This window comes from Phyllostomus hastatus, unplaced genomic scaffold (genome assembly GCF_019186645.2).
Source record: "Phyllostomus hastatus isolate PE091 unplaced genomic scaffold, TTU_PhHast_1.1 phas_scaffold_345, whole genome shotgun sequence".
Taxonomy (NCBI): domain Eukaryota; kingdom Metazoa; phylum Chordata; class Mammalia; order Chiroptera; family Phyllostomidae; genus Phyllostomus; species Phyllostomus hastatus.
Genome location: NW_025334024.1, coordinates 4,901,986 through 4,926,803, shown reverse-complemented (window position 1 = coordinate 4,926,803; position 24,818 = coordinate 4,901,986). Strand labels below are relative to the sequence as shown.

Genomic DNA, 24,818 nt, shown 5'->3' with positions numbered 1-24,818 from the left:
GCAGACCTGGCTTTTGGCTCAGCCTCCTCTGAGGAAGGATGGGATCCTCTCCCTGCAGGCTGTGGGAAGGGGTTGCAGAGCCCGGGGCTAGGGTGAGATCGAGGAGGCAGTCCCAGGCCCAGGACCCAGAAGGCAGAATGCCCAGGGGCAGCAAGTCTCTGGAGGGTTTTGTCTTGGCCTGGCCTGTAGTGGCCATGCCCCCTCATCCCTTTCCCCTCCCTGTCCTGGGCCCTGCCTCAGCCCCATCCCTTGGTCCCAGCTGCTCATAATGCTTTCGGCAGACTTTGGGAGAGAAAACGGGATGGGTGGTGTGGGAGGGGTCAGATGGACAGAGGGGCAGACGTGAATCCCTGCTCCGTCCTTTGGAGGGGGTGGGGCCATTTATCTGCTGCACCCTCACCTGTACAGTGGGGTTCACGGTGCCAGAGAACGGAATGAGGGGAGAAGGCACGCGGGTGTTGTACCAGCTGCATGGGCTGTGCACACTGCAGAGGGAGGTCAGGGGGATGGGACAGAGCGGCTTCTGAGTCCCCCTCTCCTTTGTTCTCTGTACAGCCACGTGGACACCAAGGAGCTGTGCGGTAGGTACCCAGCTAGGCCCTGCAGGGACCGAGAGGTGTCGGGGGAGGGAGGGGCACAGGTGGGATTGGTGAGAGGGGCAGGGTCCTCCTATGATGCCTGATCTTTGCTTCCTCTTCCCCCAGATTACTTTGTGGACCACATGGGGGACTATGAGGACGTCCTGGCCTCCCTGGAGACCTTGAATCATTCTGTCTTGAAGGCCATGGGCTACACCAAGAAGGTCAGCAGGTGTGGGTGGCCTCTGGGGGTCCAGGCTTTGATTCCAGATTTTCTCTGAGGCATCCACACCCAAGGGTGCCTAGATTTGTGGTAAGTGTTGGGTGGGCCTGGCTCTGGGTGGCCTTTGCTTGGGGCTCCAAGAGGGAGCAGAGGTAAACTGTGAAGTGAGTGGAGCAGCTCCGTGAATGGCCCTGCCCCCCATGTCTGGTGTCCGGTTCGGAGGGTGAGACCCTTTCCCAGAACTGTGCACAGGCCTGGGACGGAGTCCTGGATAGGGAGCAGCAGGTAGGCCAGGCCTCTGGGGTCCCGGACAAGTGTTCATACCTGCCAGTCTCATTCCCTGCTGCAGCAGGGTTATGAGGCAGGAAGGGGAAGGGCAGGTTCACGCATGTGAGCTGGACTGAGGAATCGGGTGGTGTCTGGTATGAGAACGCCTGTCCAGGCCTGAAGCCGTGGGCTGGGCAGTGGAACCATCAGGAGTACAGGGACTCCCTGCGTGTCCTGGAGAGAGGTCTCCGCCTGTGGTCCTGTCTCCTCCTCGTTTGCATTGATGACCTGGAAAAAGACAGAAGGCTGGGAGATAAGGCCAGGTGGTGGTGGGGGAGTGGTGATTGCACCTTCTCCATTGCAGCTCGGGTGAGCGTAAACAGCCCACCCCAAGCTTCATTTCCTGCCCCTGGCTCTGTACCCCACTGGGCTGGCAGCTCCCAGAGGGGGCAAGCAAGCTGTGTTCTTCCTCTGCATCCATGGAGAAGAGGTACAGTGAATTTCCTGAGGCTCAGAAGGGTGAACTCTGCAGAGTTGTAGCCAGACAGCCATATCTGCTGGCTGAAACAAGAGGGGAAACTGAGTCAAGGACCTGTCAGGAGGTAGAGAGCACAGCATGGGACTTCAAGCCTGCCCAGGAGTGACCGGCGTGTCAGTCAGCTGGGAGTAGGGGCAGCCTCTTGGGCACATCAACTAAGGCACCCTGGGAGTGGGCTGTGCTGTCAGGGACACCTAGACACCCAAGGGCTTGCAGCCACCGTGGGAGCTCAGAAAAGGCCAGCACCATCTGCTGGGTGAGGACAGGGAGCTAGGCTGTTGAAGTTGATGCAGACTCTGGCCCTCGGGGTCCGTGTGTTGTGGCTACAACGAACAAATTCACACGGACTGCAGAAGTCCTGTGGAGAAAAAGGGACGGCATGGCCACTCTCTACGTGAGCGGGTCGCAACCCCTGCCTGGACAGGCTTTTTTTGTTTTTTGGGGGGTACATTACATCGAGGATGGTCCTCATTTACTATGCACAGGTTCGCTTTAGGTGGTTACCTTTTACAGGTAACAAAGGAAAGAATGTTGCTACTAATTACTTCAAAGAGAAGGATATTGCAGATCAAGGGGAAAAGTGGTTGAACTGGTTACACTCCATACTTGAGAGATTTAGGACAGATTTTAGGAAGTTACTTTAAAGATATGCAGTAAACATTTGCCACCTCAATCCAGGGTGAGGGAGTTTTAGCAAAAGCAAGCCTCATAGCAGCCTAGGTACAATGAAGACCTGGTTCCCCATGGGAGAACTGATCTGTGGGTTTGGCTCCTGTGTGCCAACGTCGCTCCCCGTCGGTTTTTCGAATCGGGGGCTGGGCTACATTTGTCACTGCCACATGGACAGGTTCCCTGTAGAAGTCAGCCAGGCCTGACTGAAGGACCCAGAGCCAGTCACTTCCCTTTCTGAGCCTCGGTTCCTCCATCTGTGGAATGGGAGCATTCACTTTGTGGGATCCTCATGAGGATTGAATGAAGGTCTCTGAGCTGCTTAGCACAGGGCCTGGCACAGAGCAAAGGCAACCACTAGTTTTTATGATTAGGCTTCTCTTGCATGCCTAGGCACGGGTAAGACTAGATCTGTACATTTTTTCAAATGCTACTCAGCTACTGCTCTGCAGTGCATCAGAGGACTTTCTTCCCATACCCTGAAATAGCTGAGCCGCACCCTGAGCCTCCACCACCCACATTTCCAGTGTCATGCTGTTTTGAGTCTTGGTGTTTTAAAGTCTCTTTTAGTAACATGTAAAACACACTCCCTTGCCTCATTCATCCTGTAGACTGTTTGCTATTTGGAAGTCCAAGGCAGGCAGTGGGTTACAGCGGAGTGGGGAAGACCCAGACTCTAGAATCTGAGTCACCTTGTCAAGGGTGTTGGCCCCAGATCTGCTCCCAGCATGCTGTGCAAGGTGCACCATCGCCCACTCGGGTCTCCTCAGGGTTGAAACCACCTCCTTGAGCCTCTGTTTCCTCATCTTTCAATGGGGCCACTTCTCGGCAGTGTGGTCCCAAGCTGTTGATAACATCTGTAGTTGCTTCTGGGTTTTGGTCGTAAACGTTTCCAAGATGTGCTCTGAGTCTTCGCTCAGCACAGGACGTTGCCATCTACCAGTGCAGCGTGGACTCTTGGGAGATTCTGCTCTCAGTCATCATGCACGTTTGATGCTCAGTACGGCCTGTGGAGTGTTGTTAGCGGTGGTGACAGTAGGTTGTTGCCACGGCGACTGGCATTTCTTGCATATTTCCTAACCAATTTTGGGGTGTAGAAATGCAGAATTCCTTTCATGGATTATCTCACATGCATCTCTTGCATCTGTTGGGTTCGGATGACTTGTTTGCTTTTGTCCATACGGAGCCAGGTCATCAGCTGTGAGCGGCAGCAGCCATCTCCTCGTTTCTCCGGGTTCCTCCTAGTTCTCACTGTGGCCCTCGCACTGCCCTGGATCCTGAGCACCACCGTGGTGCTGGGCCGGGTGTCCCTGTTCTGCCTCTGATCTTCAAGTGCATCTCTCTAGTATTTCTCCACTAATTATAATATTAGTGCCAGCTCTTAATTTAGGATCCACTTCAGCCTGCTCAAAAATTATTTTTGCATTCCTTTTGTTAAATTTTGTCTTTGAAGGTGGTAGTGAAATTTTTCAAATGCCTTTTTGGTCTTTGTAAAACAATCCTATGAGTTTTCTGAAGCTATTGATGGGGGGGATTCTATTATTAGATTCGCTCCGATTGAACAGCCCTTTAGCTTGCTGTGATAAACCCTAATTGGGGCATTATTCTTTCATCACATTGCTGAGTCCTTGTCACCAGCTGAGCGTTTTATCTCTGTCTCAGATCGGGCCCCGAAAATCGATGACACTCTGGGAATGAATTGTAGGTGGCCTTGAATATTTTCTGCGTGTGAATCAATCTCTCTAACAGGATTACTTTTCTGTTCAAAAATAGAAAGAATTTATCTATGCAGGTTGGGTCAGGTATCAAACGGGGGGGAGATTATTTTAATAGTTATTTTAAGGTCAATCCTAGTTCTAGTTAAATTTTTTTACTTTTTCTGTCCATTTTAGTATAGTTTTTAAAAACTCTCATGGACATGATCAGTTTTATGATCAATTATAAAAAATTTTTTTAAAAATTTAGAATGATACAAAAGTCACTTAAAGCACACTAAGTTCAATAAAACACTCCGTATAGCTCAGTTCTTGTTTTAATTTTTGTGCTCTTTTGCTACATTTTAAGAACTTATATTTGGCAGAGTTTTGCTCATTGTTCTAATATCAAGCTCCTGACACATTTATTTAAATTTCACGATGTTTCCTCTGTACTTCTAGTCTTTATCATTCTTATTTTTTCTTCTTCCTGTTTCCTTCGGTTTATTGTTGTTGCTCTTCTTCTTTCACGTGTGAACTAGAATGCTTAAGGTTTTTATAATAACGTTTGATTTCACGCATTTACCTTTGAACGACACGTTCCCTGCAACCGCAGATTTTTTTTTTAAGATTTTATTTATTTATTTTTAGAGAGGGAAGGGAGGGAGATAGAGAGAGAGAGAGAGAGAGAGAGAGAGAAACATCAATGTGTGGTTGCTGGGGGTTATGGCCTGCAACCCAGGCATGTACCCTGACTGGGAATCAAACCTGGGACACTTTGGTTCCCAGCCCGCGCAACCGCAGATTTTAACGTCACTGTCCAACAGTCTCTGCCCTCGGCCGTCCCTGAGGTCACGCTGTTGGGGTGACCCCAGTGACCGGGAAGTCTCCCACTCTGTTTTTTAAAATGTGTTGTGATTTCTTCATGACATATTATTTCATTTATTTTATAAGTATCTCATGGGTGCTTGAGAAGATGTGGACCATATTTTCAGAATGTAAAATTTAAAAACAGCTATTTCATTGTTATGAAACCTATGCTGTTAAAAGACAACTTTGCAAAAAGGTAAAACCGTGTCCCTCGGACAAATGTAAAATGCACATATATCCGCGATCTCCTTTAACTCCCTCATTAACGTGAGAACCAGTAAGATGTTGCACCTGGCGCAGAGGGGACTCCAAAGCACACAGGCCGTGCATGTGGGCAACCGGGAGAGGGTCAAGAGTCTGTGAGTAGATGCCCTGTCCGCAGGGCGCGATCCGTCGCGTGCTGCCCAACACAATTCTGATGCATTTCTGTGGATGAGAAGTATTTGCATCGTTACCAATTTTTTTGTCTTCAAGTTTTAAAAGGAGCTCCAACATGAGGAAGATGTAGATAACCCAGGAGGGTGTACTAGACAGGAAACCCAGTAATCTTCTCAGCCCATTTTAAAGACTTCCACACTTTTTCCTCAAGATGTCTTTTGCCCTTTTGTTTAATTTATCTGTCCACGGGACAATGATGAGCTAATTTCTCACACTGAACTGTGGTTTGCAATTTATGTTTTTAATGTTTTTTTCTTATATTTTTAGCCATGTAGTTTGATAACTATAGACCTTTGGTATCATATTTTTATTATTTCAGTGGTACATATTCAACATGTAAATTTCAGGAAATAGAGAAAAGTATAAAGAAAAATTTTGATTCACTCCAATTCCCACTGTCCCTAACTACTACTCACATTCTAGTTTATTACCTCGGAGCCTTTTTCCCATGTGCATTTCTTTAATATAGTCAGTATTGTTCTGTGAGCAAAAATTTGTTTTCTGCTTTTTTCCCTAAGATTTTTAACCCTTTTCCCCTTAAAACTGTTCAGAAGCATCAATTTAAATAATATGATTTAAGTTTACTTCCTATGCCTCTTTTGTTGGGTATATTAGATTTCCAGATTTTTGCTGTTGAATAACACCAGGTCATAAATATGTGTCCACATTTTGCATTATCTCTTTTTTTAATAAGACTTTTATGTCTTTTTAAGATTTTTATTCATTTTTAGAGAGAAACAAAGGGAGGGAGAAAGAGAGAAACATCAATGTGTGGTTGCCTCTCATGCATCCCCCACTGGGGACCTGGCCTGCAACCCAGGCATGTGCACTGACTGGGCATTGAACCAGTGACCCTTTGGTTCACAGCCCCATGCTCAATCCACTGAACTACATCAGCCAGGGCTGCATTATCTCTTAAGGAGACATTGTCAAAAGTGGGGAATTACTGGGTCAAAGAACATGAGCAGCACCAGGCTCTTGATAGAAGGCGGAACTGCTTTATGAGTGGCCATGCCCATCTGGGCCCCCTGAGCCGTGTTCAGCGATACCCTCTCCCCTGCCCACTTCTTCCCCACATGAAGATGTATTAACATCAGGCCCTTATTACTCGTTGTACCTTTTGTCATTACATTGTCACCCTTTGCATGTAACACCTCGTTCCCATTCTACCGTGAGGGTGGCACTGCATCTCACCCTGCTCCCCTGATCAAAGTTGGTTGTGGACTCTGCAGGCTCTTCTCCGTCAGTTCTCCGGTTTGCAGGTGCCTGCAGCTGCGTCTCTCCATCGGGAGTCCGGGCCGTGTTCCCTCATTGCTGCGGTCCGAGTGGTCTGGCCTGACTGCTGTCATTACCTCCCTCTCCCCAGGTGCTCGTGCTTCCTCCCTTGGACAGTCTGTCTATCTTCTGGTGGTCGGTGTGGTTCATAGCACTGATCATAATTTCGAAGATGAACATTCCAGTTTTCATTCCACTAGTGACTTCTAAAACATACGTTGTTAACATTCATAATTCTGTTTTTAAACCTAGCGAATAAAAATACTTCCTATTCCCTTTTGTGGAGTTAAAGAGGTTTTTGAGAGTTCCGGTTATTTTTCCAAACTTTCACACGCTATTGATTTAATTTGGTGTAGTTAAAATTTAACATTAGTGATTAATATTTTTTATTTCCTGACCTCTGCAACCTCAATACTCCCCGTGGGCAGTTGCCGTCACTTCCCAACTTTCCTGTTCAAGAATCCCTCTCGGGCTTACCACCCCAGACAATTCAGGAGAAACTCCTAGGCATTCTTTGCAGGAACGGTGCTCATTCGGGAAAATTTCATAGGTTTGCAGATTTCTGAATATCTCCCTGTTACACTGCAAATGAGTAATTTGCCCATGAGATGCAGAATTCCTAGATCTGATTCTTTTCCTCTGGAATCTGTGGAGCTGGCTTTAGCTGAGGCAGCGATAGTGGTGGAAGAGAAATCTGTAAAAGCTGCACTTTGACTCCTTTGAAAATAACTTGTCTTTCTGGAAGTTAACTAACCAGCTATACTCACTGACCCCTGAGCAGACACACCCTCACTCACTGACCTGGGCACTTGTAACCCACTGACTTGAGCTCACTTTCCTGCTCCATGGCCTCTAGCGGCCTTTCTCTTTGTGCTTAATTTTTTTTTCACCACCAAGGATCTTGTTCATTTTTGGCCATCGTTTGTCCAGAGCCCGTTGGTCACTGGACTGTGTGTGAGTTCACCTGTCTGCCAGGAAGGATAGCTGACCTTGCAGGGCGTCGGGCTCCCAGGAGCCCGCAGATTCATTCTCCCCCCAGCACGCCCTGTCTGGTGGTCAGCCCAACTCATTCCCCTTCACAGCGCCTCGTCCGGATGCCCCCCGCTTCAGCCTCACTGCACCCCACCCCTCTGCCCCGGCTCCCCACCCCTGCCTCCATTTCTCTGTCTAGCCATGTTTCCCATAGTGTAATTATTTCTAATTAATTCCCAGTCAGAGTGATGGATGGTTTAATTTGATTTCCTTGAGAGCCCTGTGTTCCCTTGCCTCGCCCGAGACTGGGCAGAATTCCAGAATTCCCCGGGGCAGGTGGCTGTGGAAGGTCAGGCCTGGCGGGGGAGGCAGGAGAGCAGCGCAGGGCTTTGGGACCGGCATCTCCCAGCACCGCGGCATGTTGATTGCCCTCATCCTTCAGTGCCCCGGCTAAACCAGAGCCCTCTCCCTTCCGCTGTGAAGTCTTGGGCAGCCAAGAGAGACTCGGGGCTCCAGAAACCTGAAGAAATGTCTTTGCTGCAGACTCTTAACAAAGGGGACATTCTGTCTCAGGTCTCCAGAGCAAACCTTACAGAAATCCCTCTTCGTCCATCTTTTCCCCAGAGTCCTCTCCTCCTGGCCTCTGCTCTCCCTCATTTCCCCGCAGGTCCCCCTCCGGCCCCTCCCTCTGAGCTCCGAGTCTCTGGCACTCTCCTGGGGAGCAGTGCAAGCTCTCGGCTGCTTTTCATTCTCCCTCATTTGTCTGACTGGCAGGTGTGAAGGCCCAGGAGCCCGAAGTCCTCCCTGGAGGGGCAGGAGGAGGAGGTTGTGAATTCTCCCCAAATACTTTACCCCGTTCACAGCCACCTCAGGAGCAGCCCCACTGATCCCCCTCCCCACCACCATCGTCATCACTTCATCATAACCACGGCGACCACCACCGTCTTCATTAACGTCACCACCCCTTCCGTCGTGTCACTGTCTACACTGTCACCCCGTCACCATCTTTACTGTCGTTACCACCGTCATCTTTATCACAGCAGCGGCTGTTTGTTCATTTGCCACATGACAGGCCCTGTGCTGAGCATTTTACATGTATGTGTATTTTGCCATTTAATCCTCACTGTGACTTTGAAAGGTGGACACTGCAGTGACTGCTGGTCTGGCCATAGAAGTCCCCGAGCCAGTAATCGGTGAAGCCAGCATTCAGACCTTGGTCCCTAAGTCCATGGGAAATAGCGGGTTGGGCCCCGCTTCCCACAGACCTCGGGTCTTCCCCCAACTCTGTCCAACCCCATACCCAAGTTTCCTTCCCAGCCCTTTCACCACCCCCTGTGTTCCTTCTTCCCCCGCCACAGGTGTACGAGGGTGGGAGCAACGTGGATCAGTTCGTGACCCGCTTCCTCCTGAAGGAGACAGCCAATCAGATCCAGTCGCTGCTGAGCTCCGTGGAGAGTGCCGTGGAGGCCATTGAAGAGCAGACAAGCCAGATCCGGTGCGTCCAGGGGACCTCGCAGGGTCACTCGGGGGGCATGCCATGCACATACACGTGCCAACCTACTGCTTGGGGCAGGGGTGTCTCTGTGCCTGAGAAACACAGCTGGGTGGCCGTGGGCAAGCTGCTGCACTTGCTGTGCCTCCACCTGTGAAATGGAGACGGTTCTGTACCTACCTCCTCAGTGCCCGTGAGGACCGAACAAGGTACCTGGGGTGCAGGCGGTGCCCAGGGTGCAGGCAGCATGACCTACAACGAGTATGTACAGTTACTGCTATTTCCTAGACGCTAATCAGTTTGCCACAACCCCACACCACGCACATTATTTTTACTTGACTATTCTGTTACGTGACTTATTTTTGAAAACTGGCAATGAATTTTGGAAACGGTATGTGGTTACCACAACTAGAAAACAAGCATCACGGGCCGTGGACGAAGTCACTGTAAAACTCGGCACCTGCTGTCCGCGGGCGTCCTGAGGCCGCTCCCTCTTTGTCGGACAGAGACGGGGGCCCGGACCTCAGCGTTTCGGGCAGATCAGCAGCAAGTCAGACCTTCTCAGAGGGCTGAAGAGAAGTGACGTGGAGCGGTTTTCTCAGTGTTATTTAGTGCTAAGGCCTTGTCTGCGTGCCCTGGAAGCCACGGGACAGCTCCTGGGGTCCCCCCTCTGCCTGGAACACGGTGGCGGAGGCGAGCCTTGTGTCTAGGCAGGGATGATTGTGGCTCAGCAGTGCCAGCTCTGGGGGGCCACGAGCCCTCGCATTTACTGTCCCGAGATGAGACCAACTTCTCCCCGCCTGTTCTTTCCAGAACACCTGATGTGCCTGGCATAAGGGGGGAATAAAGATAGACAGGAGCAAGAGCCAGGTGTGTGGGTCAAGCATTACTGATGTTTGAGTTTCTGTGTGTGGCTGCAGGTTTCCCAGGCAGAGGCCGGGCATGGCAGGGTGCCGGTTGCTGTGGGGTGGGGGTGGGGGGGTGTTTTCAGTAGCTGAGGGGCTTGGTCGCAGTCAGATGTGGGAGGGGCTTGGCCGTAGTCAGATGTGGCTGCAAAGTGCTGGATGATACTGTTCTGAGCGCCTGCAGCCCAGTCCCCTGGGAAATGGGAAAGGCAGATCCCTGGGGCCCCCAGCTGTGCTGCCTGGATTGGATCCCTGGGGGCAGAGCCCAGAGCTCTGCATCCGTGATAGGTCTTGTGATTCCGAGGGTCCCCAAAGTTCGCCACAGCTCTGGAAGCTGACAGAGATTGCCTTCCTTTTTTGTCACTATCCTGATTCAAAACTTGCCATTTTTATCCTGCGGTAGAACAGATAAGATGGCTGCAGGATTTTCGCAGCTGATTTCCTATCCTTTCCTAATTCTATTGCATGTCCGCCCCCACACTGGGACCTGACTTAGGGAGGCTGGTGGCAGAGGGAGGCCACCCCAAATCTCAGCTGTTTTGGCTCCCCTGGGCTGCAGGTCCCCTTAGGCCAGGCCCTGTTTCCAGGCCCTGAGGGTGCTATGTTCCGGGCACAAGTGGTGGATCAAACCCCGCCGCCCCAGGGACTCCCACTGCCCCCGGTCATGGTCACATTTAATTTGCTGCTGGTTTGTAGTAGAGCCGCCGGGATGGACACCTCAAAGACTCCACGTCCTCCTGGTACTGTGGGGCAGCTGGGCTTGCCCTCTGCACGGGGAAACTCGTGAGCTCTCGGGTTCACAGATTCCAGAATGCACAAGGCAGCGCTGCCCGGAAGTGGAAGAGGGCGGGGCCGTGCACATTGGAGTGTTTGTGTGTTGTACGTAGACACGCATGTCAGTGCGTATTTGTATGTTTATGCTCAGTTTTCCAGCATCTCTTTGCACGGGGGTGTTCAGACATTCACTGAGCATTGGCTGAGCCCCTGCTGTCGTGCCAGGCACAGTGCTCGGTGAGCTGAGTGTGCCTGTTGGGGGCCGTGCACGTGTGGGCACAGCAGTGCGCGGGGTGGGGGTGGGGTCAGGCCATCAGGCCCGGCCCTTCTCTCTAGGGCCTGGCTGAGGTCAGAATCACAGGTTTTGTTGTCTCATCACGTGCCTACTCTGGACCCTGTCTTTAGGCTTCCTTTTTTCGAAAGGGTGCAAACCCAGCCCCCGCCTTCCCCCCCCCCACCCCCCAGGGCACTGAATGGACTCCTAGTGAGGCAGCCAGGGTCCGGCTGCTGTGAGCCATTCGGCGGGGGCAAGGGCCTGGAACCGAACCTCCCTGGAATGGGGCATGGGCTGAGTCCCTATCCTGCCCTGCCCCACTTGGCTGCATGGTCTCGGCCTTCACAGGGATGGGCTCCATGGAGTAAACAGAGCACATTTCAGCGCACAGTGGGTGCTTAATGTCGGTCAGAGCTGCACAGAGAGGGCAGGGCGCTACGGCCTCCCTCACGGTGTGTGTGTGCCTCCCGCTCCCACTGCAGCCAGAACCACAGCAAGCCCGGCCCTGGCGTGGTGCAGACCTGGCACGGGAGCCCCACTGCCCCCTGTGCCCCCGGCCGCAAGCTCATGGCCACGGGACAAGAGAAGAGCCCGCCTTCTGGTAAGAGTTCATGGTGGCCCAGGCTCGGGGGGCACTGGGTGGGGGTCCTGGGGGGAATTCTGACAATGGCCCACGTGGGACCTGGGCCTTCAAGTGGGACCACGACTGGGAGGGAGAGGGCAGGGCTCAGCCCCCAGGGAGGCCGAGAGCTCCCATCCCAGAGGCCTGGGCCCCTCCGACATCAAGGTCTCTGTTCCTCTTTTCCAGTCACCTCGGAGCCCAAGGAGGAGGGCCTAGAAGCCCAGATCAGCCGTCTGGCAGAGCTGATAGGACGGCTGGAGACCAAGGTAGGGTTGCTCACCCCCACCTCCGCCTCTCCACAGTCCCAGCCCCCAGGGAGGGCTGATAGGCCAGGAGTTTGGGACAGAAGTCAGGGAGCCTTGGAAAGGCATCACCCAGTGGGGTGTGGGAAAGGGTATGACACGGACAGACCCCGGAACTACGTCCCTTGTACAGGCTCAAGGAGAGCTGCCTAGGGGACGATGGGGCCCTGGAGAGATGGACGGGCGGCCAGGGAGGGGGTCTCGAGGAGCAGATGGTAGCCAGCAAGATTGTGGGAGGCAAGGGGACAGAGCTTGAAGGGGCTGGAAGGGGCCTGGGCCAGGACAGCTAAGACACGGCATGGTAGTGAGGAGGGATGGTGACATCCAGGAAGGATGAGTCACAGCCTGAGTGACCAGCAGCCTGCAGCCTTTGAAATACGAAATGGCATGTCTACAGGTAATAGACAATGACCCAGCCTGTACAGAATCATGTTATCTGTGACAGCTCGTGCAGTAGGTACCCACAGTAAGGCCGTGTCCGTTTCCCAGGGCTGCCATCACCACTTACCCACCACTTAACCGTACACAGGCCAGGGCTTCATCAACATCCATTCCCTCACAGCTCCAGGCTGGCAGTCTGAGATCAGGGTGTGGGCGGGGCTGGTTCCTTCTGAGCCCTCCCACCGTGGCTTGCAGACAGCTGTCTGCTCCCTGTGTCCTCACCCGGTGTTCCTTCCATGTCTGTGTCCTAATCTCTTCTGATAAGGCCACCAGGCAAATGGGATTAGGGCCCGCCCCTGTGACTTCATTTTAATTTAAATACTTCTTCAAAGGCCATATCTCCAAATGTAGTCATATTCTGGGGTATGGGGGCTTGGTACTTCAGTTGGGGGAAAACACAACTCAGCCCATAACAGTGATGATTTCTTGGAATAAAGAAAACTGGTTGCCTTAAAGTTTCCAAACAGACTTAGGCATCGGACTGCACTCTTTGAATCCTGGCCATACCACTTAACAGCTGTGTGACCTTGAGCCAGTGACTTACCCTCTCTTAGCCTCAGATGCTTCCTGTTAACAATAGAGGGGAAAACAAGGACTATTACTGTTCCCAGGGTTGTTGTGAGGAGTAAATAATGTCGTAATGGCTTAGCACAGAGCCTGCTGTGAAGTTAGCATTTAACATTAGCAGTGTTAACAATTATTATTAGACATTCTGGTGCCAAAAACTATACAGATGTGTGTACCATATTTGTATACCTACATAAACCAAGTATCTCCAAGCCCTGAGTTGCAGCAATTTTACATTTCTCTGACTTTTCTCAATTTCATACATCTTTTGCAAAAGGGCAAAAAAAAAAAAGTACTTTGATGGGTTTGGGGGTTGGTTCTGAGGTATTTGATCGGTTGGGGAGAGGGGGAGACTTGGAGGGAAGTGGCAGTGATCCCTCCTGCAGGGCTGAGGCCAAGGTGGGATCACCCCTTCTGAGAGCCGCTGCTGGGTGGAGCAGTTCGTGGACCCGATGGCCCGGTTGTCATAACAACTCCACCGGAGCCTGCAGAGGGAGGCTCTTTGAAGCTTATTTTTAGCGCCCTGGTCGCCTTAACAACCGGCTGGCTGGCAACTGTGAGCACCTGGGCGTCCTGGAGATGGGGCGGGGCCCTACTCGCCAGCCTCTGATTGGCCCAATGCTGGACTGGCTCCGGGCCCCGCCCCCCACAGGCCAACCTGAGCCATTCCTGGCTCCGCCTGGGGCTGGAGGACGGAGATCTGGGGTCGCCAGGCTGCTAGCAGGTACCAGGGTACCATTGTGACTCCCCCATCTTCCCCTCATCCTCATCCTCCTATGGCCCTGCCAGCCAGAAGAAGCCAAGGGACCCAGTTACAACCCCTGCTCTCTAGGAGACTACCTACAGGGTTGTAAAACAATGGTAACAGACTTGCCTCTGGCAAACACACCTTGGCTCTTTACCTACAAAGCAGGTGTACCAGCTGTGTAATTTACAGGGTCTAGTGCAAAATGAGCACGCAGGGCCCCTTGTTCAAACATTATTAAGAAATTTAAGGGGGTGACTGCACAGGTCACAGGCCAATACATCTGCCAGGCTGTTTTCCTTAAAAACGAGTCGGTGGGCCACACACATGGTCTGTGGGAGCAGAAAGACCTGGGTGCATGATTGCAGCAGAGACCCAGGCTGTCCTCGGGAAAGACAGACAGGGCTGGGCACGGAGGTGGCATTTATTGGGGGAGTCTCCACGTTATAGTGGGGAGAACCAGGATTCTGTGTCAGGAGGAGAGAAGCCCCCGGGTGAAACCCAGGCTCCCTTTGTGGCCTTTGGAACCTCGGTTTCCCTGCTGAAGTAGTGCCCACTGAGCATTCATGAGATCCTGGGCCCTGTTCTGGACACCAGCCTGTGGTCATAAACATCTTGCAAGGGTCCCTGCTCCCTCGAGCTTACAGTGGGGCACACCGACCTCAGGGAGTCTGGAAAGTTAACTAAGGTGTATTGGTAAAGCATTTAGCCCAGGACCTGTAGAAGGCCAGGGAAAACAGACACCCCGTTCAGACTGTTAGATTTAAGGGGCACAGGGGTTGAGACTGAAGTGATTTGTAAGTTGATGTGGACTTGCAGTGACGTTGCCGACAGTTACAGTGAAGGACCAGCATCCTGGATTCAGGACTCTAGTGTCCCAATTGCTGCATCTCTCCAGACCTGCCTGCCACCTGCCCCCCGAAACATGGAGCTTCCTTCATGGCTTCTGCAGTAGGTCCGCTTGGTCTCTCTGGCTCCCAGTGTCCCCAGATGCCAGGGCCAGAAGGGGTCCCCACCACTTCAGATATGGTTGGCCTCCCAGCCTGGCTTCCCAGGTGCCCTCTGAGCCAGCACTGCGCACACAGGGTGGGCTGAGCCCTGTCCAGCGAGGCTTGGTCCCTGGGGAGCTCCCTCTAGCCTGGGGAACTCCCTAGGACCTTGGCGCAGATGGGCTGGAGCTCTGTGCTGGCCCGGGGTGCTCTGCCGTCGTTGTGGTAGTCCTGGAGGCCTCTCGGGTGGAGGTGGCCTTTGTGTCCAGCATCGCTTCCTGCTTTGTTCTTCCAGACCCTCTGGTTTGACCTGCAGCAGCGCCTCTCGGATGAAGAAGGCACCAGCACGGTGAGGGCCCCTCCCCTGAGGCCTCGCTTCTCCTCCTGTGGCCCCGTCCCTGCCTGAGCCCAGGACTCAAGATTCAGATGGCTCGATGGCCATGCCACCCCACCCCCAGGGACCACCATGTGGGGAGATGGAGCCCCAGCACTTGGTCACCCTCCCCTTCCATGGTGTTCTTTGAGACACCAGGGCTTTGATCGAAAAAAGGCTGGCCTGGAACAGAGTGATCAACAAGACGCTGACAGCACAGCGTGCATTCACTCAGAAATGAGCTTCCCTGGTCACTGGCTTTGTCACGTCTCAGACCCGACGCCTTGCAGGCAGCTCTGGACCCCACAGAGCCTCTTTAAACACCCTTGTCCATTTTTCAGCATTTGTGGGGCTACTACCTACATTTGCCTTTTTAAGGTCTTATTCTTTTTAGCCAATGTTCGTGTGTAAGAATGAAAAATGTGTGCACACGGGCTTTTATTTATTTTGACCAAATTGTCGTGTTTTCTCTGGTGGGAGGTCCAGGGAGGCTGGGTCTTGGGCTCTACCCACGAGGTAGGGGTTGTGCGGGGGAGGGTGCCGTCAGGGAGCTGGCAAGGGCTCACCCCGCCAACCCCCATGGCCCCACAGCATCTGCAGCTGGTCAGGCAGGAGATGGCCGTGTGCCCCGAGCAGCTGAGTGAATTCCTGGACTCCCTGCGCCAGTACCTGCGAGGCACTGCTGGAGCCAGGAACTGCTTCCAGTGAGTAGTTGTGGGGCTGGGTGGTGGTCAGGAACTCAGCCTGGGGGTGGTGGACAGGGCAGGACCACCCCTGAGGACAACCTGTACCCCAGGGAAGCGCCTAGCAAGGGTGGTTAGGAAAGCGGGGTTCAAGTCCTAGGGCAGGCTCTTCTCCACTGAGCAAACGTGGCGAGTGAGGTCATCTCAGCGGGCCCACCTGTGGAGTGGGACCACTGGCTGGACCTCCTCCCAGGGGTTGCTGGAGCCGCGAACGGAAGACCAGGTGTGAAGGGCCTAGGCCAGGGCCTGGAGCGCAGAGCTTGCTCAGTGTCAGCTGCGGATCTCACTGTGCGGCCACCCCTCAGTGTGTCACCTTCCAGTCCCAGCTAATGAGGCCTGCACTGCTTCTTGGAAAAGCTGAACCAGGTGGCCCTGGCCCCACCAGATTGGGTCACAAAAGATGACAGCCCTCACCCTCACTGAGGGTGGTCTCCAAGGGCTGTAGGCTCCGGCTGCTAGACCCTCTCCCCTCCCGTCCCTGCTCAGGGCAGTAGCCATGGCCTCTGTGCCGTTCTCTGCCTCAATTCGCTCTCCAGTTTGCTTTTTCCACCTTGAGAGCTCGTGTGCCTTCACCGTCTCCCTGGGGGCGGGGCCCTGCGGATGCAGCTGTGAATCAGGTGGCTGCTCTTGCCGGAGCTTTATTGTAGGCGGTGGAAGAGGAGCAGATGAAGAGATGATTCTGAAGGGTGGTAGGTGCTGGGGAGGCCCCGAAGCAGGGCCCTTCCAGGGAAGGAGGGGGCTGTGGGGAGGGAAGAGGCTGCCTATCACTGGGCCCTGAGGACCCAGACCACAGAATCTGAGTAAGGGCAGTCGGGGCGGGACAGGGGTGACACCGGGGCTGGCAGGCAGGACCCACTCGCCTCTGCCCTGCTTGTTCGGAGTGCAGTGGACCCTACTGCAGATGCCGTAGGCAGGAGGGAGACGTGGTCTGGTCTCCTCTGTGTGCAGGAGGGCTGGGTGGCAGCGGGGCACAGTGGAGTGGCCAGGGAGGGAGAGGCCCTGCTGCCACCTGGGGAGGGGCCCGCCCTCGGCGAGACGTGGTTAGAGCTGAGATCTGTCTTGGAGTGTGTATCTGACTGGACTTGCTGGTGGCTGGAGAAGGGGTGTGGGAGGAGGAGACAAGGCATCTGGAATCTGAGCTGCCCTGGCTTGGGAAACCGGACAGAAGCTGGTGCCGCACACTGACCTAGGAATCGGGACGGTCGGGCGCGTTGGTGCGCAGGAGTCACACAGGCCACACAGGAGTTGGGGCCACGTTAAATTAGCAGTGCCAGGCAGGGCGCAGACACAGGAGTGCGGAGGTCCTGGGAGAGAGTGGCCGGGGAGTGGTGGGCGTGCAGATGGCACCGAAAGCCACAGTGGCTGGTGGCGTAAACACCGTGGGGGAGGGAGGGCCAGGCTGGGTGGGGTAGAGTGGTGAGGGGCCTTGCCACCCCTCCTCTGCACGCAAGAGCACACAGTAGGGCCTCATAGTATGTCCTCCCTCTACCCCATGCCTGCCTACTGTGTCTTCCTTCCCACCCAGAGGCACCCGCCACCAAAAAAGAAAAAAAAGTCAGTGCCTCATCAGCTGAGCAAATTCAATCACCAGGATGGCTTTTATCTTCTGCAGTTACCACACTTAGAGGCCCCAAATTGCTCCAATGACCTTTGTCTGTCGCGGAGAGAAGGGCCCCTGAGCAGCCCCTTCTGACTCTGGCAAAGGGCCGTGGCTCTATCTGATCAGTGGGCGGCTCGCGTCCGCGGTCCCCCGTCCTCTCATTGAATTACCAGCCCACAGCTCTGCCTGTAATTTCAGCTAGAGCGTAATGAACTAATGACGCTATTAGCAGCCTTGTTTCCCCGCTTCTATCCTGCTGGCAAAACCTGGAATTGCCTGTAATCACACAGCAGCCCCCACCCACGGCAGGGCTCTCCCCCCAAGCAAGGCTCGGGGGCTCTGTTCTGCTGAGCTCGTGAAAGAGGAGCAGCCGAGCAGCCGGGCGAGTGGGCGAGCGGCCAGAGGGGCAGTGTTACAGATGACCTACTCTTGGAGGTCAGCCCTCAGTCCCCCCAGGCCTGCCCCATTCTTGGAAGCACCACCTTGCCTTGTCTCGAGGTCCAGGTAGCACCAGTCCTGTTTAAATCAAGGCGAGTGGCCTGTCAGTGTCACACAGGTGACACAGGAGTGACCTGGGACCTGCAGGACCACCCACCCAGGGCACGGCCCTCCCCCAGCCTCAGTGAGCCAATTCTGACCCCCTGGATTGTTTCAAGGATTCAATGAAGTGACAGTTGTGAAGGCGATCATGACAGAAGAAAATGAATATTAGACCTTTAAAATGACATTTCATTATAATTCATTCAACAAACACGTATTGGCCACGATCTGGGGCCAGGCCTTGCTCCGGGCAGTGGGGTACATGCTGAACCGATCGGATTCTGTGGCTGGTCTGGGAGGCTGTGGGTCATTTCCAACAGAAAGGCAGCAGCGTGTGGGTCACGGCCTTGGGCTGGCGACAAACTGGTTGCCTGTCCTGGAACAGCCCCGGGTGCCCCAGCCTCTGCCAGGCTCACAGTTCGGGGGCAGCCCCGGGCGGCACAGGGTAGTCCGCTGATCCTGCCTCTCCTCTCCCCGTGCAGCATTGCCGCCGGGAGGCTGGCAGACGGCTTCACCTTCGTGGTCTACGAGTTCTGGGAGACCGAGGAGGAGTGGAAGAGGTACGCACCGCCGTGTCCGCGGGCCCCAGGCCTGCAGCGGTTGGTTGAGTGATGGGAGGCACGGGGAGGTGGGGCTGCCCGGCTCCCCAGCCCTTGCCCCAGACAGTGTGGGAGGGGATGAAGGGGGAAGAGAGGGGAGGGGAGTACTGAGCCCAGGTTCCAGCAGCATCCGTGACCCAGAATGCTGGCCTCATTGGCCAAAGCGGGCCCCTGGGCCAGTGGGAGGAAGCGCTTCTCAGCCTGGGGCGCACCTTCCCTCCTCCCACTCAGCTGGGCTCCGAATCCAGGTTCCTGGCCCTGGGATCTGAGGCCAAGGCCATTCCTGTTTGAAAACTGCTGCCCCAGAGGATAAAACCCAGAAAACTCATCCCATGGAAGACACAAACAGGGAGGCAAGAAACAAGCTCTTCTTCCCCCAAACCTGCCGTGCGCTCGGAGGGGGCCCAGATCGGCCTCCCCATCTTCCCTTCACATGACGGCTCTGAACCCTGACATCGGCTGACTGGGGTTTAGGCCCCCATCCCTGGCAGAGCCGGGATTAGAACTGGACCGCAGCCCCAGAGCCTGTCCCAGAGGCTCCCCTGCCCAGCCCCAAGGGCTCACCGGCGCCCCCTGCGTTGCAGGCACCTGCAGAGCCCCGTGTGCAAGGCCTTCCGGCACGTCAAGGTGGACACGCTGAGCCAGCCTGAGGCCCTCTCCAGGATCTCGGTGCCAGGTAGAGGGCAGGTGGGGAGGGGCCTGGACCAGCAGTGCCAATGCCGCCAGTCCCTGGTTCCCACAGGCTCAGTGGCCATCACCAGGCCCCGATGCTGAGCTGGGGGAAGGCCAAGGCCCGAATCTTCCAATGACCCTTTATGCTGCTCCCTTAGCTGCCAGGAATCAGAGTCCACAAGGGAGTGCTCAACGTCAGTGCCAGTGTGCAGAGAGGGTCCGAGAGGGGAGGAGGCCAGGAACAGGGGTGCCAGCCACCCCCCAAAGCCCCAAAGTGGAAGGATGGGGTGGGAGACGTAACTTGGCCCTACAACCTCAGAACAAAAGGAGAGGCGGCAGAAACGGCCTCAGACGAGACCGAAGGCCCAGAGCACCAAGAGGGGCCCTTAGCTCAATGTGGTGCATCTGGGCCAGGGGCTCAGAAAGTGGCCCCCAGGCCAGGGCAGCCCAACCAACGTCACCTCCACCTGCATGGGGTGTGCCACCAAGCCAGCCAGCAAGCACCTTTGCACCCCACCCCCCCGAAAGAGCCCAAAGCCTTCCTCCATGCAGCCTCCCCTGCACTGGCGGGCGGCCCAGCCGGCACCACACAGTGGGCCTGGCTGGCGCAGAGGTGTGGGTGCAGGTGCCGCTCTCCCGCCCTGAGCCCCGGTCCAAGCAAGGCTTGGGGAAGGGAGGGGTGCCCTGCCCCTCAGTGCAGCCCTATGGGATGAGGGGGAGGTGCTGCGGGTCCCCAACAACGTTCTCTCTCTCCTGCCCTGTCACTAGCTGCCTGGTGCACCGTGGGCCGAGACTGACTGGCCCCAACACACGCCCTGTGGATGAGCCTGGCACCCTGCCCTCCCTTCTTCTAAAGGACGTCCCGTCTTTTCTAGAGACTTTGGTACATGTGCTGTCTTTTCAATATACTTCCAAACAAGAATGTATTTTCCCACTGTTTGACGTGAAGGCGAACCCCTTTCCCCTTCCCATGTGTGGGTCACCCTTTCCCCAGTGTCCCCCACCCGCGCTGTGTGAGCGGCTGGGGCCCTGCTGAAGCCAGAGCCCGAGGGGATGGGGAGGCTTCCTGGAGCCAGCACCCTCGCCCCTCGCCCCAACCAAACGGCCACGCATGCCCAGCCCCCCACCACACGGGCCTCCTCTGGCCTCAGCAAGACTCACCCCCTCTGCAGCCCCCGCCTCTCCCTCCATCTCTCCCACTCCTGTTGACCTTCCTCTCCCTGATAGGAGCCAAGACCCCGTAGTGCCCAACCGAGGCCTGTGCCGAGTCCCCCGCGGCAGCAGAGCCCACGTAGCCAGTGCCGTGCTAGGCACACCGCTGCCACTGCGACAAGCGCCAAATAAACTCCGGTTGGGAACGACCGCACGCCGTGTGTTTGCTTCCCACGTCCCAGGTGCTGACCGCTGGGGGAGTGAGGCCGTCGGGGTGCAGGGGCCCTGGGCCCCCAGTTAGCCATGAAACCTGGACCAGGTCACCAGAGCCTCAGCTTTCTTCACTGTAAAGTGGAGGTGATAACCAGGAGGTACATATTTTAACAAATACCTTTGCGCCTATTTCAAAGTTCAGAGTCCCCAAGACCATCCTCAGTTTCAATAACCCACTAGAAGGACTCACAGGACTCATCAAGGCCACCGTACGCATGGTCACAGATGATGGCAGCAGAAGGGTGCAGACCGAAGTCAGCAGAGGGGAGAAGAGGTGGGCCGTGATGTGGGTTGGGTCCCCGAGGCGCCCGTTTGCAGCCTGGAGCTGTCCCCTCCCAGTGGAGTGCTACAGAGGCAGCCCTTTCTCCAGGTAGTAATGGGTGACACGATGCATGGAGCATCGCACACCAGGGGTGCTCACCAGAGCCTTGATGGAGAGTTTTCATTGCAGTTGGTCATGCAGACATGGCTGACCTTGACCTCCAGCCCCTCTGAAGGTTGGGCTGGTCCCAGTTGGCCCAAGGGCCCCAGGTAAACAAAGATACTCGTATCAGGAAGGACAGGTCAAGGTCGCAGAGCTCACCTCCCAGGAGTCTGGGCACAGCTCCTCCTCCTCACACACCTGTCCGTGAGCTCTTCCCACCAGAGAGGACACCAAGACCCCAGCCCCGAAATAATGTTTAAATCCTGTTCTGGAACCTTTGTGACATCCCCGCTTCTGTCTCCCTGTCTCGATGAGCAGGAAGAATGTCACACAAAAATCCCAAGGGACAAAGGCGAGAGCCATGGGTCCCTCCCGTAAGGCGGGCTGGAGAGGGAGCGGGTGCGGGCAGGTACTAAGAGCAGCACAGGCCTGGGGAGGAGGAAGGAAGGTGGCGGGCAGCAGTGCGCCGGGCACAGCGGGAGCCCTGTGCAGGGGGGCAGGGCCACGGATGTGGGTTTCCCACCTGCTCTGAGCCTGGAGCAGCCAGCCTGGGAAATGTGGTTGTTACTAAAGCCATCACATTGGGCAAGGTCTCTGCCCACCCTGCCCTGCCCCCTCTGGCTGCCTGCAACCTGGCCCACCCTGCCCTCTGAGGCAGGTCCTTCCTGCCTGGGGTCCCGCCACTCCCAGCCACCTCCTTACCAGGCTTCATGCTGGCCGCTCACACAAAACCAGTGAAACAACGCAGGCTTCTGAGAAGAGTAAAAGGCAGACTCAAGTCCCAGCGGTGCATCTCTGAGCCAACTTCCCTTGTACCCAGCCTCTCAGGGCCTCCCTTCCTTGTCTGTAAAGTGGGGAGGAGACCCCTACTTTTGACGGTCAGCAACTGAGAACAGCACTTGCCTGGGTCCTGCTGGAGGCATCAGCACATAAGCGTGGCCGCCCCCACCCCCCTACCCTGAAGCTGGTGCGGTCCCAATTGTCTCAGCTCTTTCAAAAGTACTGTTCACAGAGGCTGAGGCTCTGGGGTGCCACTGAGGAGCACCAGCAGCTGGGCAGGGTGCACTCCTGCAACACAGCACACCCGCCTGCCCCCGCTGCCGCATCTGCGATCGCAGCCCACAGGCAACTTAGAGCCGCCTTGATTCTGAGTGGGTGGAAACAGGCTCTGAAGAGAACAAATTTCAACCCTAAAAGGTACGAGCATGACTGCTTAATTTACACTATGGAGCCGGGCATGGGGCCAGGCACTCGGAAGGTGCTGTCTCCCTCAGTGCCACCTGTGCCATCCTGTGATCAACAGGTAGGGAAGTGGAGACACAGGGCAAGTCACTCACCAGGGGTCACACACAAGTGGCGCCACACATCCAGACCCAGAGCTATGTGCCCCCAAGCCTGTGCCCTAACCACTGTGGCACACAGCATAGATACGTGGGGGAAAAACAGCTGCAGACTGATGCACTGACATCCCAATGCATGTGCGTCCTCAGACAGTGAAAGGCAGAATTACTGCGTGACTCAGCAAGTCCACTCCTGGGTACGTCTGTGTGTACTAAGTCCAAAAGAATTGAAAAGACTCGTTGAAGCAAATGTGCCGACGTTCATAGCAGCACTATCCCCAGTGGCCAAAGACAGGAACAACCCAAATGTCCACCAGCTGATGGACAAACACAATGTGCTCTGTCCACACAATGGAATGTGACTCAGCCGTACAAAGGAACGGAGCTCTGACACACGCGATGACATGGGTGAGCCTTGGACATGTGGTTCTGAGTGAAAGAAGCCGGACACAGTGGACCACATGTGTATGATTGCATTCATACAAAGAGTCCAGAATAGTTCGAGTGACAGACACAAAGATTCTCGGTCGCCAGGGGCTGGCAGAAGAGAAAGGAGGGAGTAACTGCCGACGGGTGTGCAGTTTCTCGGGGGCGATGAGAATGTTTTGGGACCAGGTGGAGGTGGGGGTCACACAGCACTGTGAATGTGCTAAATGCCACCGAACGGCACACTGACGTTACATAATTTCATCTCAATGAACAACAACAGAAGTCTCAACTCACCTGCCTGAACAGAGGAGTTGACCACCTGCATCCAGGGGCTGGTCCACACCTCTGCCACGTCCAGGTCAAAGCCCAAACCTCCCTTGGGAGGCGTGCAGGGCAGTCCAGTGTGAGAGGAGGCACTGGGGGCCAGCAGCCCCCTGGGCTGGTGTCCCTGCACAGTTACCTGGGGGCACCTGAGCCAGTGGAAAGGGGCTTCTTCAGGAAACTTGGGGGCCCCTGCAGCGCATGCTGCTCAGAGCAGCACAAGTCACTGAAGACAACAAGATGTCACTCAGCCACGTTCACGTTCGTTAAATGGGACGTTTAGGCCTCTCCGTTCAAACACCACTGTCACCATTGACCAGGACCTGGTGCCAGGCCAGGCTCTGCGCCGCGGGCTTTGCAGGTACATCTCAGCTCCTCCTCTCGGCCACCCTGGGAGGGAGGGGCTGTCCTCAGCATTGCATTATAGGAGAATGAAGAGGACCTAGGCCAACGTCCCAGAAGAAGAAGGAAGAGGGTGGCCACTCACCTAGGACTGAGGAAGGGTGCCCAGGCAAAGGAAAGCCGTAGCATCCTGAGGACAGAGGGCTGTTCAGAGGGGGACAGGCCTGGCTAAGCGGGTAAGTGGCAGGCAGAGTGGGCTCTGCAGACCCAGACCTTCCAGACCCAGAGCCAGTGCTTGAAGTCCAAGGATGCACGTCAGCCCTTCATTCATCTTGTGGCTGTCGAAAACTTGAGGGAACCAGTTAGTACTGGAGCAGGGCCATCCAAGGCAGAGTGCAGACCTTCCTTTAGTAGGTCGGACGTCTGCGGTGACATCCCAGCGGCACTGCTTTGGCTGCATTATGTTTTGCATTATGATGGTTGATTTGAGGCTCAGTCCTATGAGGATCACATCTGTACCTGTCACATAAGGAGATGGAAACTGCTGTCCCCAGTGGTGATATTTGTCACCCCTTAAAGAACACCACCTCATGGCTTTTTAGCATTTCGTGCCACCCACTTCCTTCCTGGTGTGCTGATTAGGGGTGAGAATTAGTGTCCGCATATGTCCCTGCTTTCCTTGGCTGCCAGGAAGCTCAGTGTTTACTTGCTAATGTCAACCTAGGTTTTCTGGAAATAGATCTATTGTTTGGCTCCCCCGCTAGTTGCTGTAGATACATTACCACCTTTAATTCTCCCAGGGAGACCACATCACATCATACACAATAAGCCTGCTCCAGTTTGCTGGTAGAAAAACGGATTCTTGGAAGAATTTGTAAACTTCTCAAATCTTCAGGTAGCAAACAGTAGAGCCAGAGTTCCACGCCAGTAGTCCAACTCCAAAGCCAGTTCGCACACCGCCGGCTTCTCTGGCACAACCCTTCCCCATAGTGCTTCGTTCTTCTCTCTGGCTCCCTGTGAACGGCCATGCACAGTCCCAGCCTCCCCGGACAGCGCCAGGGCGCCTTCAGGGAGCACCCAGGGCACAACTAGTAAATGACTGTCCATCTTCACTGCCGGCGCTGGGGTGGTAAGTGCTCCGGTGAAGCAATTCTGCCCCAACACATATCCCTGTCTGGAAAGATGCCGTGGCCATCGAACACAGTGTGGGCCTGGGCACAGGGTCCCTCGTCCCCCTCACTGGGTCAGAGTCCACGCCTGCAGCCACAGCCTCTCGCCTCCACCAGCAGCCAGGGTGGAGGAGAGCAGGGGTACCTCCCTGCCCTGGGGCCCAGGCACACCAGTTCCCACCCCCTTGGCCACCCGAAGAGTGGAG

General features: G+C 55.1%; 1 protein-coding gene across 2 annotated transcripts in view; it reads left to right on the top strand.

The window, feature by feature from the left end:
• NECAB2 (N-terminal EF-hand calcium binding protein 2) overlaps positions 1 to 20,521 on the top strand; it is a 28,662-nt gene extending 8,141 nt beyond the window's left edge. The window contains exons 4-13 of one of the 2 annotated variants that reach the window (XM_045818865.1): positions 556 to 581; positions 705 to 802; positions 8,883 to 9,019; positions 11,452 to 11,570; positions 11,778 to 11,857; positions 14,931 to 14,984; positions 15,600 to 15,712; positions 18,374 to 18,451; positions 19,075 to 19,166; positions 19,931 to 20,521. In XM_045818865.1, the coding sequence (XP_045674821.1) occupies positions 556 to 581; positions 705 to 802; positions 8,883 to 9,019; positions 11,452 to 11,570; positions 11,778 to 11,857; positions 14,931 to 14,984; positions 15,600 to 15,712; positions 18,374 to 18,451; positions 19,075 to 19,166; positions 19,931 to 19,959 (826 nt within the window). In that variant the 3' untranslated portion in view covers positions 19,960 to 20,521. The remainder of the gene's footprint in view (positions 1 to 555; positions 582 to 704; positions 803 to 8,882; positions 9,020 to 11,451; positions 11,571 to 11,777; positions 11,858 to 14,930; positions 14,985 to 15,599; positions 15,713 to 18,373; positions 18,452 to 19,074; positions 19,167 to 19,930) is intronic. The other variant, XM_045818866.1, reaches the window with a different exon arrangement.
• Positions 20,522 to 24,818: the final 4,297 nt, after the last annotated feature.